A 22,276-nucleotide genomic window follows, 5' to 3' on the forward strand; every position below is an offset into this window, starting at 1 on the left:
TCCTATGTGAGATCGCTTCAACATATGCAGCACCTTTGTGCTACGTTCTTCTTATGGTTCAAAGTTGTCATTAGGAATCAAACTGAAAGTCTGGAAAAGCCTCGCATTCCTTGCTGTGATCTAGCAAAACAATCTTTATAAGACAAAATGTGAGGCCATAAGCTGCACAAGGTGCAACTTCAGTGAGACTGAATTACATAAAAACTCCCCTCTCACTATGAGACAAAGTGTCGTGTGGTTAAATGAACTCACCCTTCTTCGAAGAGACCTCGGCTGCAGACCCTTGGAGAGCTGCAAGCAAACTACCCATCTCACACTAAAACTTCTTCCACACAACCCTGTGGCCAGGAAATCCCAGAGATGAGGCTTCCACCACCAACACAACACCAGTAACTCTCACACAAGGGGAAAAAACCTCTTTGCCTACCTGAAAACTACAAGGGTTGGCCATTCTGTACGACTACTGCTGAGTCCCTGCAGCAGACTAAACCACCGTACAGCAAAATGAAACACACCCACATTCATTCACTACATATGACAGAGAGTTTTGGAATAGGAGAACAAGGGATAAACATATTATGGAATCATAGTCGTGAGTTTGGTTACATATAAAAACATGGAAATCTTGTAATGGCATTATAGACAAATTTGCAAGTCTGAAAAGAACCAACATAACAGCCATATGATGCTTGCAAATTACAGGATAGGAATTGGCTAGATTGAATCATAGCTCAGTTTTCTCTGGTATGAAATTTAGCAACAAGAACACCTGAATTGTTCTGTAGGATGCATAGTGCACTAGAAATAAAATAAAATGATAGGAAAGAGGACTATAAGATCCTTTCAAGATCACATGTGCATCTGACCATGCTACCATTGACGCCATGACACCGACAAGCACAGTTACTCTGGTGTTGTGAAAGAGTTGAGTGGAGAGTGCAACGGCATTCTGTTGTCTGCAGCGATGAGAGTTAAGTTCTGTCTATATGTGAGCAATTGACCTACATGTGTATTGCACAGGTCTGGTGAGCTGTGTGTGCCAGAGTACATTCACCTTTGGCACACAGTTATCATCCCAGGTTTGTAGTGTGGGGGAACCATTAGTTACACCCTGCGGTCACATTTGGTGTTTCTGCTGGATAAAGTACCGAATGCCTATACTGCAATGCAACATGCTTTTTGTAGTGTACAACAAGAGACCTGTCCAGTAAGATTACCAAATCTGCAATAGAACGCATATAGGACCTGATGAAGTGGAAACTTACTCATTACCCAGAGCCTGCAAGAACCATTCCTGAATTGCAACAGAAGGCTGTGATCAGTTTTATTTCAAGCCTTATCATGTCAATAAGTCATAGTCGCCAGCCAAGTAACATATCACTTTTATAATAAAAATTGTATGTAATATGTTACACTGTATTACCACCAGCCACAGGTGCTGCTACATTTACAAATTTTTTGTGTATAATACATATTTGTTAAAATAATAGAACTGTATTTATAATTTTAAAGTATCTGTCTTATTTTAAAAATGCCTGAGGCTGTTATTAATACAACATGAAAATATTTTAATTTAACTTTTCAATATTGGGAATGTTTTAAAAGCATAGCAGTCAGCTGATGGCCACAGAACAATGAGGCAGCAATCGGTACGCTATTAGTATCTGTGACACTGCCTCTGCTGCTATCAAGATATTTTGAAGTTATGAATACAGTTTTACACTTTACACAGTTATGTACTGCACCACTGTTTGTTAAATTTACAACAAGTTAAAAGTCGTTAAAACAGTTATTGTAAAATACACACATTACAAAATGTTTTGTGTCACCTCAGTTTCGAGAGTTCTGGAACCTGTACAGAAAATTGGAATAGAAGCCAACATAAACATCATTTCCACCCTTTTTATTGCTCATGAAAACTACACATTGCATGTTGTACCACCATACAGCGAGACCTTCAGAAGTGATGGTCCAGACTGCTGTACACACTAGTACCTCTAATAATCAGTAGCATGTCTTCTTGCACTGATGCATGCTTGTTTTCATTGTGGGATACTCTCCACAAGTTCATCAAGGCACTGTTCGTCCAGATTGTCCCACTCCCCAATGGTGATTTGGCATAGATCCCTTACAGTGGTTGGTGGATCATTTTGTCCACAAACAGCGTTTTTCAATCTATCCCAGGCATGTTGATAGGGTTCACGTCTGGAGAACATGCTGGCCACTCTAGTCAAGTGATGTCATTATCCTGAAGGAAGTCAATCACAAGATGTGCCCACTGGGGGTGTGAATTGTCGTCCATCAAGACGAATGCCTCGCCAATATGCTACTGATATGGTTACAATATCTGTCAGAGGATGGCATTCACATATCATACACCCGTTACCGCACCTTCCATGACCTCCACATTATGCCACCCCAAAACATCAGGGAACCTCCACCTTGCTGCACTCGCTGGACAGTGTGACGAAGGTGTTCAGCCTGACTAGGTTGCCTCCCAACATGTTTCTGGCGATTTCTGGTTGAAGGCATATGCGACACTAATCGGTGAAGAGAATGTGATGTCAATCCTGAGTGGTCCATTCGACATCTTGTTGGGTACATCAGTACCACGCTGCATGGTGTCATTGGTGTCATGGTTGCAAAGATGAAAGATGGGCCTCGCCATGGACGTCATGAGTGAAGTTACACATCATGCAGCCCATTGCGCACAGTTTGAGCCATAACACGACGTCCTGTGCTGCACAAAATGCATTATCTGACATGGTGGTGTTGCTGGCAGGGTTTATCCAAGCCATAATCCATAGGTAGCGATCATCCGCTGCAGTAGTAGCCCTCGGGCGCCAAGAGCGAGGCATATCATTGACAGTTCCTGTCTCTCTCTGCATCTTCTCCATGTCCGAACAACATCGGTTGGTTCACTCCGAGACACCTGGCCACTTCCCTTGTTGAGAGCCCTTCCTGGCACAACAAAGTAACAATCCAGACGTGATCAAACTGTGGTATTGACCATCTAGGCATGGTTGAACTACAGATAACACAAACCGTGTACCTCCTTCCTGGTGGAATGACAGGAACTGATCGCCTGTCTGACCCCCCTGTCTAATAGGTGCTACTCATGCATGGTTGTTTAGATCTTTGGGTGGGTTTCGTGAGATCTCTGAACAGTCAAATTGGCTGTGTCTGTGATACAATATCCACAGTCAACGTCTATCTTCAGGAGTTCTCAGAACTGGGTTGATGCAAAACTTTTTTTGATGTGTATATACAGGGTGAGTCACATAACATTACCGCTGGATATATTTCGTAAACCACATCAAATACTGACAAATCGATTCCACAGACCAAACGTGAGGAGAGGGGCTAGTGTAATTGGTTAATACAAACCATAAAAAAATGCACGGAAGTATGTTTTTTAACACAAACCTACGTTTTTTTAAATGGAACCCCATTAGTTTCATTAGCACATCTGAACATATAAACAAATATGTAATCAGTGCCATTTGATGCATTGTAAAATGTTAATTACATCCAGAGATATTGTAACCTAAAGTTGACACTTGAGTACCACTCCTCCGCTGTTCGATCGTGTGTATTGGAGAGCACCGAATTACATAGGGATCCAAAGGGAACGGTGATGGACCTTAGGTACAGAAGAGACAGGAACAGCACATTATGTCCACATGCTAACACCTTTTTATTGGTCTTTTTCACTGACGCACATGTACATTACCATGAGGGGTGAGGTACATGTACACACGTGGTTTCCATTTTCAATTACGGAGTGGAATAGAGTGTGTCCCGACATGTCAGGCCAATAGATGTTCAATGTGGTGGCCATCATTTGCTGCACACAATTGCAATCTCTGGCATAATGAATGTCGTACACACCGCAGTACATCTGGTGTAATGTCGTCGCAAGCTGCCACAATACGTTGTTTCATATCCTCTGGGGTTGTAGGCACATCACGGTACACATTCTCCTTTAAAGTACCCCACAGAAAGAAGTCCAGAGGTGTAAGATCAGGAGAACGGGCAGGCCAATTTATGCGTCCTCCACATCCTATGAAACGCCCGTCGAACATCCTGTCAAGGGTCAGCCTAGTGTTAATTGCGGAATGTGCAGGTGCACCATCATGCTGATACCACATGCGTTGATACGTTTCCAGTCTGACATTTTCGAGCAACATTGGCAAATCATTCTGTAGAAACAATATGTATGTTGCAGCTGTTTGGGCCCCTGCAATGAAGTGAGGACCAATGATGTGGTCGCCAATGATTCCGTACCATACATTTACAGTTCACGGTCGCTGTCGCTCTACCTGTCTGAGCCAGCGAGGATTGTCCACGGACCAGTGATGCGTGTTCTGTAGATTCACTGCCCCGTGGTTTGTGAAACCCGCTTCATCGGTAAACAGGTAGAACTGCAACGCATTCTCTGTTAATTCTCATTGACAGAATTGCACTCGATGATTAAAGTCATCGCCATGTAACTGCTGATGTAGCGACACATGAAATGGGTGAAAGCGGTGATGATGCAGTATGCGCATGACACTACTTTGACTCAGTCCACTGGGTCTCGCAATGTCCCGTGTACTCATGTGTGGGTTCATGGCAACAGAAGCTAACACACCAACTGCACCTGCTTCTCCTGTGACGGGCCTGTTACGGACCCGTTTGCGTGCTACGACCATACCTGTTGCATACAGTTGGCGGTAGATGTTTTGCAATGTGCGGCACGTTGGATGCTCTCTGTCCGGGTACCGTTCTGCATACACCCTGCAGGCTCCAGCTGCATTTTGTCGACACTCGCCATAAATGAGTATCATCTCCGCCTTTTCAGAGTTCAAATACACCATGCTCACAGTTCCTACAACACTACACTATCACAGACTTCTGGTAACACGGTGTACTACAGTTGGTCTGTGTGCGGAGACGAACGCAGAATAACAATAGCAGCAAGCGCTACATGCGGACACTGTGACAGCTAGACCAAACCACAACAGTGCACTACAGCCACACTCATAAACACGGTCGTCATCATAAGCATGTCCCTGCAGATGCTGCTCGCCGACCGTGGCCCGTGTTTGTTACAACATGCAACTGAACATCGGAGGTTTCAAGTGTCAACTTTAGGTTACAATATCTCCGGATGTAATTAACATTTTACAATGCAACAAATGGCACTGATTACATATTTGCTTATATGTTCAGATGTGCTAACAAAACTAATGTGGTTCCATTTAAAAAAACGTAGGTTTGTATTAAAAAACATACTTCTGTGCATTTTTATATGGTTTGTATTAAACAATTACACTACACCCTCTCCTCACATTCGGTCTGTGGAATCGATTCATCAGTATTTGATGTGGTTTACGAAATATATCCAGTGGTAACGTTAGGTGACTCACCCTGTATAAAACTGTCAACACCTCAGCTGGTGGTAATGCAATGTAATGTTACATATACCATTTTTATTTTTCATTTTGGATTAAAGATGTAATGTCACAACCACATCTGATGAAAATTGGAATAGGTTTACAAGGAAGATTTGTAAAGTTTATTGGGGTATGTAAATATGGAACTATGAGTTACTATTTGCTGTATGTGAAGGCATATCAGTAATGAGGTGTGATTACAATGTGCATGAACATATATTAAACAAGCTAGGGTGACTGTCAAGTTCTCCTAAATACATTTGTTACTTTGATGTGGCGTATGAACAAGTCTTTCAAATGTTCTACTGGAATTATGTTACAATCAAATACAAAAGATGCAGAGTTGTCATAACTGAGATATTGCACTACTGAGATCTGTGCATACAGAGAGCTTGAAAACTACTTTTATTTTAACTTTATGTATTTTATATTTTTATCAATATTGAATGTTTTGATGCAGGCAATGGTCTGAGGATGAACATTTCTGTTGGAAACTAGGCAAAGACTATATATAACTATGAGTGAAAATATTTCTTCTGTTATCCTTACTTTCTACCCAGTTCCCTCCTTTGTATCTTTTATATTTTTCTGTTCCACAATGGGTGCTCTTATCAGACATGTCCATTCCCCTTCAACTGACCTGCCTATAGTGGTATTCATTATCATAGTATCAGCTGTTTTAGATAACTTCAAAAGCACATAATCATTACTCAGTAACAGTGATTCTTCTAAATGACTCCCTTATACTGCAGTCTATTCTTCATCATTATTAAACTGTGATCTGACTTCATATCTGCTCCTAGATAAGCCTTACAAACCATCATCTGATTTTGGAATCTGTCTAACCACACAATAATCCAACAAGAATTTTCCGATGCTCCAGGTCTTTTCCAAGTACCCCTCCTCCTCTCGTGAATTTTGAACACTGTATTTTCTACTACTAGCTAAATTTTATAGCAGAACTGAATTAATATTTCTCTCCTGTAACTGTTTTCTATTGCTTCCCCTACTACAGACATCAGTCACCCATGATTATGTATATTTATATAAATCTCTCTCTTTTTCTCCTTAGTTTTACCTGAGTTGCTTTCAGATCTGATGATAGAAAACATATCGCTGAACTTTTCACAGTAGCTCTCCCTGCCCCACCTTTCTACTCATAAGTTATTCACCTAACCAGAAATGCCCACCTTCTTTCCATTTCACTTCTCTGACCCACATTATATCTACACTGATCCTTTGCATTTTCTTTTTCAGATTTCCTAACTTGCCTGCCACATTTAGACTTCAGACACCCCATACCGCAATTCATAGAATATTACCATTTCGTTGACTCTTCAATCTTTTTCTCATGATCACTCCCCCTTGCCAGATCCGAATGGGGAATTAATCCAGAAACTTTTATCAATGGAGAGACCACGTCTGTTTTAGTACAAGCCACCTGTCTTGTGGATATGCAACGACAGCCAGTCAAAATAATAGCAAAAATTACCTTAATTTAAATTGACTTTATAGTATAGAAAGGAGTGAATAATTTACCTAAAAAAATCTTTCATTACCCAATGCTATTAAATGCACGACATACAACAAAGTTAAATCTGAAAGTAAGCTGAAGAAGTTCCTTTCTGGAAATTCCTCCCATTCTTTAGAAGAATTTTTGTTTATAGGGGTACAATTATTGAACTACATGAAATGAGATTGTCATAACTTCTGAACAGTTTGCTTTAGGATGTTCAGACTGTATGATTGGCCAAGGAGCACAAATGGACTATTATGCACTGTACGGTGTGGTTTAGTAATAAAGCACACTTTCATTTGGATAGGTTTGTCAATAAACAAAATTGGCACATTTGGTAGACAGAGTATCTGCATTTCACAGTCAAGAAGCCTCTTCACCCTCAATGGGTGACTGTGTGGTGTGCAGTGTCCTGTCACAGAATAATCAGTGCAATATTCCTTGATGGCACATTTACTACTGAACACTTCGTTAAGGTTTTGGAAGATGATTTCATCCCCAATATTTAAAGTGACAATGGTTTCCACAAGATGTGGGTCATGCAAGATGCAGCTTGACCCCACTGAATCAGGAGAGAGGTTGATGTCCTGGAGGACCACTCATGGAACCACATATTCTCTGGATCTGAACATATGCAACTCCTTTTTCTGGGGTTATATTGAAGACAAGGTGTATAACAATAACCCAAAAACCATTGCTGAGCGGAAAACAGCTGTTCAGGTCATCAACAGCCTTGTTCTGACACTTCAGTGGGGCATGCGGAATTTCGCTATTCGTCTGCACCACATCATCGCCAATGATAGCAGGCATATCGAACATGTCATAACATAAATCTGAATATATGAATTGATGTTTACATGTTCAATGATGTGTGTGCATGCCATAGTTTGTACCCCCTTTTTTTCTTTCTTCTCCCCCATATAGTTCAATAATTGTCACCCTGTAGAAACTAGTAGCATATTTAGTGCAACAGCCTTACATACACACTTGTTTTATCAAAATAAATAGTGTATCCTATTATGTGAATTCCTTTGTAAATGGTCAGCATGCAATCAAAGTTAAATATCAATTAAGTAAGTATCCTGTAAACTACCTCAGTTCAATATCATTATAATATATCATCCAAGGTGACTCCTGGAGCATGTAACCCAAAACATTAATTTCTTTGGTATTTCTCTCAATTACAATGGATCCACCTATCACATTTTATTCCAGTTACATTTGTTTACTCCCTACAGTCATATTTAATGTTTTCTTCTTCTTCTTCTTCCTCTTCTTCTTCAACATGAGCTTCAAAGGATAACATGTTACCTTAACTTCTACTCCTAAATGTCCAACAGTATCTGATTCAAAAACTGTACACACTATTTTATTAATTTCAATCGTGCCTGTGAAATACACAGGTACGGGTCAAAACTGTTAATTATGCCATTTAGCTTTGTAAAATTAAACAGTAGATGCCAAAATAGATTAAAAAATTAATTACCTTCAATGCTGTCAGCATAGACAATCCACATATCTAAAACTTTGTGCCAAAACCGTGGCATTCCACATTTGAACTTAGATGCAATTTGTGGAGGCAGACCTGCAAAAAAAATGTAACAAAAATATACTACACCCGTATCTGGATTGTAAAAGAAATTCCACTTACTAAGTTTCAGCACACATTGAGAAGAAAAGAAATAAAAGGTGACACAATGCTTTGGATGCAGGGTTCCTTGTCTTGTAATACAGCTTCCATTTATGCAAATTTCCATTTCATCATTAGATTTATGACTACAAGTTCACCTGCTCTGCAGTACGCCCCTTTCTTACAACCTTTGTCCTTCAGTCTTGCTGTATTTATCTTTATCTCTATGTTTATTTTCCTTAGATTTTTCTTTACGCCATTATTTCCCTCTTGTTGTAAATCACTCTGCATTATGTTGGTTCATACCTCCATATTTTGGTTTAATTAAAATGAATCAATAGAAAACAAAAATGCCCAACCACTATAATTGAAGAGTGAGATTAAATTATGTTGAAATTGTTCACACTAATAATGGTAATATTAAAACAGAGAAAAGAAAAGATTGCATAGGTCTGAGACAGGTGGTACACAGATACAGCACCAGACTTTACCCTGTCAGCAAGGAGTTGACAGTACAGTCACACTCTGAAGGTGAGGGTTCTTCTTTGTCTCCATGAAACACTCAATCAAATCTATTCATGGCTCGCTTTCTAATGACTTTCGTACCGAAAAGTTGCATGCCAACTGAGACAGAGAGAGACAGAGTGTTGGGGGGGGATTGTTATATTGTTATGTATACATGTGGTCTTATGCACAAATACATGAAAGATTTCAATTTATATTCGTATCACACACTAAGAAGAGAAATAATTAACAGACATCAAAATGTATATATTCATACCAGACTGACCACAGCCCAAGTATAGAGAGATCAGAGCAGGCTGAACGGAAATAGGGATTATGGAACCTTTTTGTGACAGAGCGCAGACCACCGCAGCCATCCATCACTTTTGAGAAAAACTCAATGTCGTAACAAGTACAATGTTTTTATTTATTTTTTTTCATTTACAGGAAATTACATATATTTGTTTGAGCATTACTAACATGAAATAATTGGAAGTAAGCTGTTGTCTCTCAAACCAACATTAATAGTTCCCTTTAACAATTTTTAGGTGTATCAAGGTGTCGTACTAACTGTATGGGAAGTGAAGATTTATTTGGAAAAATTGTGACTTCTGACACAAGAGCTGAGAAACTGAGTAAAAAATTACAGACTTTGTATCAAGAATGATGGCAACTACATGAATATGCTGGAAAAGAAATAAACCTTGAAAACATAGCACAGAGAGTGAGTGAGAGTGAGAGAGAGAGAGAGAGAGAGAGAGAGAGAGAGAGAGAGAGAGAGAGAAATACAAAATTCAAAAAGTCAGTAAATTATATGTTAATGTACTTAAAATTATAATAATGCATTGAAAGTTCTGGTTAATAATAATGAATTATTAAGGAATAAAGGAACGATTCACCGAAAGGCAGAAGTGCTGCGTTGTTGACAGATACACAAACAAGAGGTTTGTTTGCTAGCTTTTGGAATGAAATTCCTTTCTCAAGCTATAGGAGAAACAAACACACACACACACACACACACACACACACACACACACACACACACACACACACGCGCGCGCGCACATTCCTTGCTCCCTAAAATCAGTGAAAACAGAACAAAAGAGGGATGACTGAGGGAGCTGGCAATGGAGTACAATCAAGGGTTCTCCAGGCCCAGCAAGCAATGGAAGATGTCCTAATGCCAACCACTTTGACCTCACAGTAGTTTAAACTGTTCTACTTGAGAATAAAATCCACTTTCAAAGAGGAAACGAAGTACGACTTCAACAGTCTGTGAGCCATTCGTCAAGATTAGAGGCAAGAAATCTGGAAGACCACACTTAACATGGAAAGCCAAAAGGAGCGGGCCTCCCACCCAGACATGAACTACTTTTTGTACAGCTCAACAACCATGATGTGGGGGTGGCTCATTATGTACCATAAAACTATCAATTAATTTGACACCATCAATGACTAATTGACATAAGATGGAGGACTCATTCTGGGAGGAATGGAAGTAGTAGTGGTAGTGTAAAATTTATTAGAGGGGGCAGTAGCCCAGCAGATGATGAGTAAGGAAAGGTCATATTTGCACCCACAAATTCACACCCTGTGATCACCAAAGCAAATGTTGGACAATAATCACTTCTCTAGCCTTTCGTTTGATCAGTGCATTCCCTGGGATGCTCTCAAGATTTTGGACCCAGATAAAGGCAACTGGGCAGGCACTACAACCACCATCTTTCTCTCAAGAGAAGTACAAATTAATGTGGATGAGAAGCTGCTGAGGTTACAGCATGGTATTCAATGTACCATTACGCTGCAGATCATGAAATAAATAATCTGGTGTGTTAGATTTTTGCCTCAAGGACAGGAATGTGGCTGATGAGATGTGTTACTGCTACATGTCACAAGCCGAAAAAAAGCAGCCGCCATACTGAATGGCGTTAAATATCATATTTGGTGCGTTTTATTTCTCATTGAGTACATGGTATGAATATAAGTTGGTTCGAAGCACCAGCAAATAGAAGATCCCCTCAAAATATATTGTTTTACTTACCATTTGTTATAATACAATGACAGGAAACTCAATATTCATAGGTTATGGCTTCCTGTTGCTGATATTTTAAGTGTTATAACTTGAAATCTATAAAAATGTATCGTTTCAATGCTATGGCACAATGACGGACTACCAAAAGCACATCTTTTTGGTACAATTTCCATATTAAATATGAATTAATGACATTTGTAGGTACAGTTCTTAATCTGTGTATGTCATTAACACTCTAAGCGCCAAGCCCGTAAAATTTACGGGCCTGGGATCGCGCGAAAATCACCAAGCCCGTAAAATTTACGGGCCGCTACATTTAATTTCATTCAAAACACTGCAACGTTATTTCTACGGGTTTGGCCAGCGCTATACGTTTTTCAGATGTTTATTAACAAAATGCGTCCATAGATGTCACGGCAGCGCTGTAATTCATGTTAAAACTTATCTTTGCGTTCTCAGTCTGTATATCATTCAGTTGTTTGTCATCATGTTTCGGCGCGGTTTATCAGACGCAGAAATTGCGGATTTGATCAATCATAGCGACACTCTGGATAATGTAGAGAGTGATTCAGACGATTCTGAATGCAATGGTGTGTTTGAAGGTACGTATTTCCGAATTTTCCACGTAATTGTGCAGTACGCACATATCTGTTGAACATGTGTAAACGATGTATGTAGTTACACATAATGTGATATTCTTTTTAGAAGACGAGATTGATGACAGTTTGTCTTCAGATGAAGACGAGAATGATGTTGAAGGTGTTGCTTCAAATCCAGCAGCTGTGCCGTATCCGAAAGACAGTGAGTGGACTGCAGTTGACACCTACCGACCTCTGCCTGTCAACACGACACCCAGGCAGATACTAGTGGATATTGATGAGTCGAGTTCTGTACTGGATTGCAGTAAAGTGTTCCTTACTGACAGTGACGTAAATGAACTCAAGAGACAGACAAATTTGTATGCATCACAGACAATACAGAAGAAAAGAAGAGGAAATAATCTGAAGCCCCATTCAGTTTTGAGTTCGTGGAAGCCAGTGACTATAAGTGAGATGAGGCGTTTCTTGGGTATTATTTTCCACATGTGTGTTTCGAAAAAGCCAAAAATTGCGGACCATTGGAGCACTAATCCTGTTCTTAGTTGTAACTTTTGTCCCCATGTCATGAGCCGTTTGCGTTTCACTCAGATACTGTCATGCTTGCATCTTGTTGACAATTCAAATCAGAAAAAACCAGGCGAAGATGGATTTCATCCACTTTACAAAGTTTTGCCATATTATAATAATTTGAAGGAGCGATGTATCCAGGCATATCGTCCCTCAGAAAAAGTGACAATTGATGAAGGAATTTGCCCATTTCGAGGTCGTGTGAGTTTCCGTGTTTACATGCAAAATAAGCCTCATAAGTATGGACTGAAAGTATATGCTGTTGCTGAAGCCAGTAGTGGCTATGTTGTAAATTTTGAAGTTTATGCTGGTAAGCATATTGTTGACAATTCTTCGTCTGCGGTTATTTTGCGATTGTTGTCTGACAGCAGCTTGCTGAACAAAGGCCACACTGTGTATTTAGATCGATTTTATTCCAGTCCAGAGCTATTTCAGCAACTGGCAGAGAAAGGCACTGGAGCTGTTGGTACTGTGAACAAATCCAGGAAAGGATTGCCTAAAGATTTAGTATCTGCTAAGCTGAAAAAGGGCGAAATGTCTTTTCGGCGTAAAGATAATGTATTGGCAATGAAGTGGAAAGATAAGAGAGATGTGTATACATTGTCTACAAGGCATCAAGCAACATTTGGTACGCATACTAAGAGAAATGGGTCTGTAGTATTGAAACCACTTCAGGTACTTGATTACAACCTCAATAAAATTGGAGTGGATATTGGAGACCAACGCCTGCAGTACAATCCGTTCCAGCACAGAACTGTGAAATGGTGGCGAAAATTATATTTCCATTTGCTGCTTATGGGAGTATCAAATGCATTTTGGCTGTACAATGCAGTGCACAGGAAGAAAATTACAATAACAGACTTTATAACAGTGCTTGCAGTTCAGCTTGTTGAAGACGACACACTTGAATTCATTCCAAGAAATGAAGGAACTGTAGGTCGGCTAACAAAGAGACATTTTTTGCAGCACATACCTGCAACTACTAAGAAGTATGCTGCTCGTGTGTGTCACGTGTGCAGTTCCAGGAGCAAGAAACAGAGTGGCAAGGCTTCTCGCAAAGAGACACGATACGAATGTGAACAGTGTGGCGTTGCACTCTGCCTGGAACCTTGCTTTAAAATTTTCCACACTAAAAAACAATATGATTCTGTGTGAAATTTATATGTAATACTGTATACTATCAGAAACATGTAATGTAGTGCCACAATTTTGGTTAAAAATAAATCACAATTGTATTCCCTTATTCGTATGACTTTTTCTAAATTCTTAAAACATCTAAGTGATTTCTATAACTGTACCTTAAAGCTGTGCATTGTAAAGTAGTTTCTTTCACTCAGAATTAAAGTAGAAATGTGCAGCTTCAAGATGGTACCAAATTTGCCACAATCCAAACAGTAGATTTGATGCAGTAATTTTTTTAATATTGGTAAAATTGCCCGGTTTCTAGGGACGGGTGCATAAAATAGGCCTGGTACAGAGAGTGTTAACAGTGATCCAGTAGCTATGATGATACTGTAGCTCATGTGCTGATATTCGTGAGAGAATATAGCACATCCCTAGCCAGCTCTACCTTCCTTCAATGACATGGTTCGATACACAGTTTGTGGTAAGTACTCTTCATATACAAAATACGTAATATTCATATCAAAGGAAAAACAGTATCAAGTCATAATATCAAAAATGAGTTTATTCGTGATACGTACAGTTTGATGTTAGAAATAGTGTGTACTGTGCATTGGGTTTGAAAACGCCAGAGCAACAGTGGCAGACTTGCTGTAACAGGGTATGGTGTTGTTAAAAGCTGGTCATCATATGCGCAAAGCTTATAGCCATGCCATGCTGTCAGATGTCATTGGGATAGCGGACTTTAATTATCATTAAAAAAGATATTGTGTTGTAGAACGAAAAAAAGATGAAAGACTTTGTATGATCTTAATTCATGTATCAGTTACTGCCTAGTTGTGTTCACAGAATTAAGTAGCACACATACATGTGAGCAACCTGAGTTTCTGTTATTACATTGGTGATACAGATGTATTATGGAAAATGAATAAAATGTAAAACCTTTATTGAGAAGTTGTTTGTCACAAGAGTGTTTGTGCAAGATGCTCATCATGTTACATTCTACCCAGATCATGTCATTGAACAGAACCAAAATCATAAATTAAGTGAGGCTGAGAAAAAGGGAAGTAGGCTGTCTTCGAGTTGGTTGATTTTTAGTGAAATGACTTTGGATGTTGGAGGCAGTATTAGTAGCCGTGATCAATTTAGAAAGGCTAGTACATGCTGTTTAAGTGATATACAGTTTTCAATAGTGAAAAGGTGCCATAACATTTCACAATGGTGTAATGTTAGCTCACAGACATGAGTTACGCAGCTGCACTTATGAATGATTAGTTGTGTGTGCTAATATCACTGGTTGCCTTAACAACAGATGACAATAACTATATGATGAACTGTGAAAAATACATTATTGCTGGCAATTATGAGCAGATTTATTTATCACTGTTACACGATTAATGCCTGCTAGTCCAATTAAACAAGAATCTGTTAGGATAAATCATTTATTTGGCAGAGGCAACAGTGATATTGACCTAATAAGTATAGATGGAACTGCTTCCAACATCTCAAAGTTAATGCCTGAACACAGTAACCACCTCTCCACCCCCCCCCCCCCCCCCCCCCCCCCCCCCCCTCTCTCTTTTTATGTGTGCAAGTGGGCAAATGGTGACTAATAAATGGTGAGGTGGTCAGTCCCGTGATTCAAAAGCTATTTACCTAAGATACAGTGTCTGTTAAAAGTAGGTGGATACAGTGAGAGGAGTGAAACTATAAAAGGATGAATTTACAACAAATGCAGTGGAAAGGATAAAAAGGTAGGCCAAATGTAAAAACTGGATAAACAGAGGTATAAGAGAGTGGTCTTTGCATAGAAAACACAAAGAGAGGCTCCAACCACAACCACCTTGCCCCTGATCCAGGAGGAAAGTAAAACTTATAACTGAAAATAAAATCCACTTTTAGGTAGGAAACTGAGGAACAGTTCAACCATCTGTGAATCGCCAGCTAATACTAAAGACAAAGAATCTAGAAGACTAAACGTAGTATGAAGGGCCAAAAGGAGGAGACATTCCACCAATATATAGAATACAGTCAGTCTGGCTCCACAGACACATTGTGGGGGTGGCTTGTTACACAAGAGAAAACAGTGGGTGAGCCTAGTATGACTGATGTATAGACAGCATAAGACAGTGGACTCCTTCTGAGAGGAGCAGAAGGAAGAATGCCAAACAGCAGTAGTCTCCTTGACTGTGCAGAGTGTATTACTTAGAGCAGCAGTGCACCGGATGTCATTTCACTTTTTGGCAAAGAGAGAGTTGATGAGTATCCTCTTATATGCACCTGAAACCATGAAAGGGAATAGGTGGTAAGTATCTGCCTCTCTAGTCAGACAGTCTACCAGTTCATTTCCTGGGATGCCCAACAAGACTTGGGACCCAGAGAACGACAACGGAGCAGGTGGCAGGGCCAAAGGCAGAGAGGAGTTCATGGATAGCAGAGACCAAAGGGTGATGTAGCCTGCAAGCTGCTCACTGAGTCAGCATATATTTAAACACTATGAAGAGAAGCCTGAGTAATGAAATGGAGGGCCCTCTTAATGGCTAGCAGCTCTGCTGTGAACACACTACATGATCCCAGCAGCATATGGTGTTCCACGCTATTAGGAGGCGTAAAAGTGTATCCCACCTTTTTTTATCATTTTAGAACCATCAGTATAGAGGATGGCAGCACTCTGAAATTCTTCAAGGATGGAACATATAAGATGCCAGAATATCATAGGGGTGACAGAGGCCTTAGGGCCCTGAAATAGATCAATCCTAACTGGTTTTCCAGGCATCATGAAGGAGGAAGGGGGGGGGGGGGGAGAATACACAGGGCACTTTCCAATGCATGGAGATGGAGATTTTCCAATGAGTGGAGATCCCAACAGAGGATTGGTTGGTAGGTTGGCTTAAAAGAGGGGGGGGGGGGGGGGGGGGGGGAAGGGACCAAACTGCTAGGTCATCGGTCCCTTGTTCTAAATAACACAGTGCCACAAGGGTGAGAATAAAACAAGTGAGACTGACAACACAAAACGGAGAGAAAGGAAAAACCACAAGAACTACAGAAGGGCAACAAACACTTAAATGCACAAAGGGGAGAAGAAAACCACAGAAACGCAAGAAACAGGTAGAAGAGATTAAAACGACAAAACAGATTACCATGGCTGGCTGACCATAAGAATAAAAAGGAGAAGCCAGCCACTGTGCAGCACATTAAAACCTCCAGCCTAAAAGCACTAGGAAGTAGAACACAGAGGAACAAAGGACATGTGCTAAAACTTAGATCAAGTGTAAAACTAAATCAGCCGATGAGGCATTGTCAGATAAAATTAGTGGCAACGAGTCCGGTAATCAAAGATTTCGTCACAGGGCAGTCAAAGTGGGGCAGTGCACCAGAATTTGGGCCACTGTCAACTGGGCACCGCATCGACACTCTGGCGTGTCTTCATGGGGCAGGAGATAGCTGCAGGTCATCCAAGCGTGGCCAATGTGGACCCGGTAGAGAACCACGAGAGGCCTGCATGGAGCACTGCCACACATTAGTAGTCTCCTTACTGGTATGCCATCTGTTGTGCATACGGAGACTATGCCATTCTGTCTCTCAAAGCTGAAAAACCTGGTAGCATAAAAACGAATGCAGGTCAGTTATTGGAATGCCAATCTCCATAAGCAGTTTCGGTGTAGCCAGTTTGGCCAGCCTGTCAGCAAGTTCATTGCCTGGGATTCCGACATGTTCAGGGGTCTGCACAAACACCATTGAATGACCGGACCATTCCAGGGCATAGATGGACTCCTGGATGGTCACTACCAAAGGATGATGCTGGTAGCACTGGCTGATGATAGCTTGTAGGCTGCTCAAGGAGTCAGTACACAGAAGAAACGACTCCCCAGGACATGAATGGACATGCTCAAGAGCACAAGATATAGCCACCAGCTCTGCAGTGAAAACACTGCAGCCATCAGGCAAGGAATGCTGTTCAATATGTCCTCCATGGACATACGTGAAGCTGATGTGACCATCAGCCATCAAGCTGTCGGTGTAAATCACTTCATGGCCTCAGTACATGTCAAGAATTAAGAGGAAATGACACAAGAGCGCTGTGGGGTGAACTGAGTCCTTGGGGCCATGTGAAAGGTCCAGACAAAGCCGCAGCCTAGGTGTACACCATGGAGGTGTACGTGAATGGACCTCGAGTATAGGTGGTAAAGGCAAGGACTCTAGTTCAGATAGAAGGAATAATGTGTGCAATGTAACTGGCGAGCAGTTGTGCACACCTAATCTGCAATGGAGGGGCTCCAGCTTCCGCCATGACGCTTGTCACTGAACTCGCCCTAAAAGCTCCTGTAGCTAGTCACACGCCAGAGTGGTGCACTGGGGCGAGTAAATGCAATGCTGAGGGCACCGCTGAACCATAAACCAGACTCCCATAGCCAAGGTGGCATTGAACAAGGGCTCTGTAGAGCTGCAGCAGCGTAGAGCGATCTGCACCCCAATTGGTGTTGCTCAGGTAGCAGAGGGCATTGAGGTTCTGCCAGCACATTCGCTTAAGCTGATGAAGGTGAGGAAGTCAAGTCAATAAGGCATCAAAAAACAATCCTAAGAATTGATATGTCTCTACTACAGTGAGGGAATCATCTGTAAGGTAAAGTTCTGGTTCAGGATGAACAGTAAGACGCTGACAGAAGTCTATAACACATGACTTTGCAGCTGAAAACTGGAAGCCATGCGCTAGACCCCATGACTGTGCCTTGCGGATAGCTCCCTGTAGGCACCACTCAGCAACACCAGTACTGGTGGAGCAGTACGAAATGCAAAATTCATTTGCATACAGAGTGGGTGAGACGGATGGCCCTGCAGCTGCTGCTAGACCGTTAATAGCCACTAAAAGAAGAGATAAACTCAATACACAGCCCTGCGGGGACCCTATTCTCCTGGATACAAGGGGAACTATGGGAGTCACCAACTTGTATATGAAAACTGGAAGCGACAGGAAATTCTTTGGATAAGAATCAGGAGAAGGCCTCGGAGATCCCACTCGTATAATGTGGCCAAGGATATGATGTCTCCAGGTGGCACCTGTATTGATGAGGCAGAGGTCAAGTTGTGACAGTAAGTTTTCGACATCTCTGCCTTTGCAAACAAGCACAGTGTCACCCCACAAGGGTTTATGAGTGTCAAAATCTCCGAAAAGTAGGCAAGGTTTAGGGAGCTGATCAATCAGTGCAGCCAGTGCATTCAGGGGTACTGCACCATATGGAGGACAATACACACTGCAGACAGTTACATCCTGCATCGTACTTATTCTGACAGCCACAGCTTCAACAGGTGTTTGAAGGGGCACAGTTTCACAACAGACTGAGTTCAGGACATAGACACGAACTCCACCTGACACTCTATTATAGTCACTAAAGTTCTTGTAATATCCCTATAGCTGTGGAGGGCAGGGATCTGCATTTCTGGGAACCAGATTTCCTTAAGGGCAATGCAGAAAATAGCTTCAGAGTTGCCATAGCTCAGCCAGATGGTGGAAAAAACCGCCACAATTCCTCTGGACAATGACATTATCGTGAGGCTGGGAAGGCATGAAGTGCGCAAGGAGGCAGGTTAAGCCTCAGGGTCATCTGCTGCCACTAACTGAGTATTTGTTGCCATTTCTATGCTGGATGAGGCATCAGTGAGATCCAGGTCTGCAGGGGATGCTAAGATCTCCACTGCATCCTCAGATGCAGAATTGATAGGAAGTTGTGGTGTTGAGGCCACCAGAGGGTCCTGTTTCTTATCAGACTACTTCTTAGTTTGACTGCTCCCTTGCTTCTCTTTGGGGCCTGCTGGGAAGATTTCTCCAAACAGCTTCAGGCACAGAGAAAGACCGTGAACCTCTTTGTCCAGCAGCTTTTGGCTCCTTGAGCCACTGGCGAGTGTCTACCATGGCATTAGTGGAGACCTTGGGAGAGAGGGCCCTAAGGGACCCCTTCCGTACGAGAGGAGCCAGAGGAGGCTGTTGCTTCTCCGGCAGGGGGGAGGGGACCAAAGTCGCCTGCATTTGGGGATGACTTTCTCCCAAAGTAGGTGCTTTGGGAGCAATGGAGGAAGATTTGCCCCCTACCACCAAGAGGGCAGATGTATTCTGGTGGTCCAGAGGGCCCACTGTTCGTGGCACAGAGTGAGGAACCATTGGCACTTGGGATGGTGATTGTGACATAACTGCAGCATATGTTAACGTCAACTGAATGGGGTGTAATCTTTCAAATTTACATTTAGTCTCTGTGTAAGTAAATTGGTCCAGGGTCTTTTACTCCATGATTCTGCTCCTTTTGGAGTACTGGGCAGTTTGGTGAGCAGCAGGAGTGGTGCTATCCACAGTTGATGCAAGTGAGAGGTGCGCACATGGAGTATATGGGTGCAGTGGATATCCACAGTCTCAACATGTGGCACTGGAATTGCAGCGGGAAGACGTGCCTGAACTTCCAGCTCTTGAAGCACCACATAGGGAGAGGGACGTACAGTTTAACATCAGAGCAGTAAACCATCAACTTGACCTTTGCAGGCAATGAATCATCATCAAAGTCCAAGATGAAGGCACAGGTGGCAACCCTGTCTTTGGGTCCTATGTAAACACGCAGGTTGAAATGAACACCTCGCTGTTACAGAGCTCATCATCAGACTGCAAGAGGAGACCGTGATGAAAACTGATCCCCTGGACCATGTTGAGAGTTTTATGGGGAGTGACAGAAACAGGAATATCACTCACAAGTGAGTAACGCCTGGGATTGGGCTGGGGATACTGTCTGAAACAAGACTGTACTGTTTTACATCTTGAACAACGCTGTCACTTCTCCAAACTTACCCTCAACGTGTTCAATGAAAAACTGAGGCTTCGTAGGTAGAAAGTTCTGCTACAGACTAAAAACCGAAGCTAATATGGCTCTCTGTTCTGTAGCCATACGTTCCTTCCATGGTGTAGCATTGTGTTCGATCTTATCCTTCTTAGAGACCACTGGTGACATACGGTCACCAGCAAGAGATGACTTAGTCCGCTTCATTGCAGGTCATTCGCCCTGATGCTACCCACTCTGATCCCCTGTGAGAGTCATCCAGCCACAGCAAAGGCCAACTGGCATGATGGCCATTGCTGGGAGTCCTGATGCCCCAGGAAGACAGGTATCTACTCCTTGGCATACATGGGGAGTTTCCAACTCAGTCACCAGCAGTGTGATCCCTATGTTGTCAGGGGGCTACCACCAAATGGATACATGATGACCCAACCACAATGGACTGGCTACCATGCTGGATACTGAGTGCAGAGAAATCCAATATTGTCATGGGGGCAAAAGAGGACAGGAGGCAATGGAAGAAGATGACATACCCCAGAAAGTGTCCTTGCCAAAATAGCTGAATTGCAGGTGGAGATGCAAAGCCATGACAAGAGATTCAGGAGATCGAATCTAAGGGCATTATGGATAAGTCGTGCACCACATAAGGTGTCCTGCCCCATATGGCCCACATTTTCATAGAATTTTGAAAGTGACAGGTCAAACCATAGAATGGGATCTGAACTCATAGGGCCGAAAAGTGTGAGACTTCTTTTAGTCGGCTCTTATGACAGGCAGGAATACCTTGGGCCTATTCTAACCCCCCGACCAGCAGGGGGAGCGGGAAGTGAGACACATTGCAACCAGCAGTCCCACCTGAGTTTGGGTATCTTAGGAGACATCCCTCATTTGCAAACATGATGGGGTATATAGGATGGTCAGGGAACTGTCAAAATGGTGACAAGAGACTGTTGATGAGACTAATGTGAAAGGCACACCATATAATGATGAACAACAGGATCATGTAGTTTCAAAGTGGAAGGAGCTGCTGAGCCATAAACCACACAAGCATAGTCTAGTCTGGACAAACCCAAAGCACGGTAAAGATGGAAAAGAGTAGCACAAACTGCAACCCACAATGTGTCCACCACAAGACAGAGCACATTAAACTTCCGCACACAGGTAATCTTCAGGTGGTGAATATAGGGCAGCCATGTCAGCTTTTTATCAAAAGTAAGGCCCAAGAATTGAGACTGTGCTCCAACATCTAGGAGCTGGTTCCCTAAATAAAGTTCTGGATCAGGGTGCACTGTGGGTTGACAGCAAAAATGCATAACCTGCATTTTGGAAAGAGGAAACTGGAAGCCATGGGAGAGGGCCTATGCAGAGGCCCGTCAGATGGTGCCTTGGAGCAGGCATTCAGCAGATGCTACCAAGTGGGAGCTGCAAAAATTGTCGATGTATAATGCCAGGGTAACCTGATGGCCAACAAAGGTTAATAGCACATTGCTGGCAATGAGGAAGAGTGTGACACTTAAAATACAACCCTGTGAGATATCATTCTTCTGAATCCGATGGGTGAATGTCAACTCAAACACTGAAGAGCCAGTGGGATAAAAACTCGCAAATAAAAACTGGAATGGGCCATGAAAGCCCCTGTTATGGAGTGTAACTAAAATGTTATGGCACAAAGCCGTGTTGTATGCCTTATGTAGGTACCGTGACGGTGAGTTGGCTGTTAGTACAAGCCTGTTAGATTGCTGCTCCCAATCTGAGTGAATGGTCAGTTGTTGACCATCCTTCCCAGAAGTCACACAGATACAGTGACAAAAAGGCCCCGAGATTCAAGTATCCAACATAATTTGAAGCTAACCAACCTCTCAAACAGATTAAAAAGTACATTGGTCTGCATAATCGGGCAGTAGTTGTCAAGAGATGTTTGGTTCTTCCCGGGCTTAAGGATGCGGATAACTATGGTGTCTTGCCATTGCAAGAGGAAGGCACCAGTAAGCCAAATGCGATTAAGACCCTGAGTAAATGTTGACCCTGAGTAAATGGTGTCTCTGCGTAACAC

General features: G+C 42.1%; 2 protein-coding genes across 2 annotated transcripts in view; one reads left to right on the forward strand and one right to left on the reverse strand.

The window, feature by feature from the left end:
* The window catches only part of LOC126426938 (uncharacterized), a 118,078-nt gene that overhangs the window by 25,090 nt on the left and 70,712 nt on the right, over positions 1–22,276 (reverse strand). The window contains exon 2 of the mRNA XM_050089042.1: positions 8,441–8,539. Within this exon, the coding sequence (XP_049944999.1) occupies positions 8,441–8,501 (61 nt within the window). The 5' untranslated portion in view covers positions 8,502–8,539. The remainder of the gene's footprint in view (positions 1–8,440; positions 8,540–22,276) is intronic.
* Positions 11,789–13,441, forward strand: LOC126426435 (piggyBac transposable element-derived protein 4-like). Its single transcript, XM_050088352.1, has one exon. The coding sequence runs from the start codon at positions 11,789–11,791 to the stop codon at positions 13,439–13,441; it is 1,653 nt and encodes a 550-aa protein (XP_049944309.1).

Source organism: Schistocerca serialis, chromosome 11 (genome assembly GCF_023864345.2).
Source record: "Schistocerca serialis cubense isolate TAMUIC-IGC-003099 chromosome 11, iqSchSeri2.2, whole genome shotgun sequence".
Classification (NCBI taxonomy): Eukaryota; Metazoa; Arthropoda; class Insecta; order Orthoptera; family Acrididae; genus Schistocerca; species Schistocerca serialis.

Excerpts from the sequence above, each read along its gene's own strand:
- LOC126426435 (XM_050088352.1), top strand. The coding sequence starts at position 11,789 with ATGTATGTAGTTACACATAATGTGATATTCTTTTTAGAAGACGAGATT.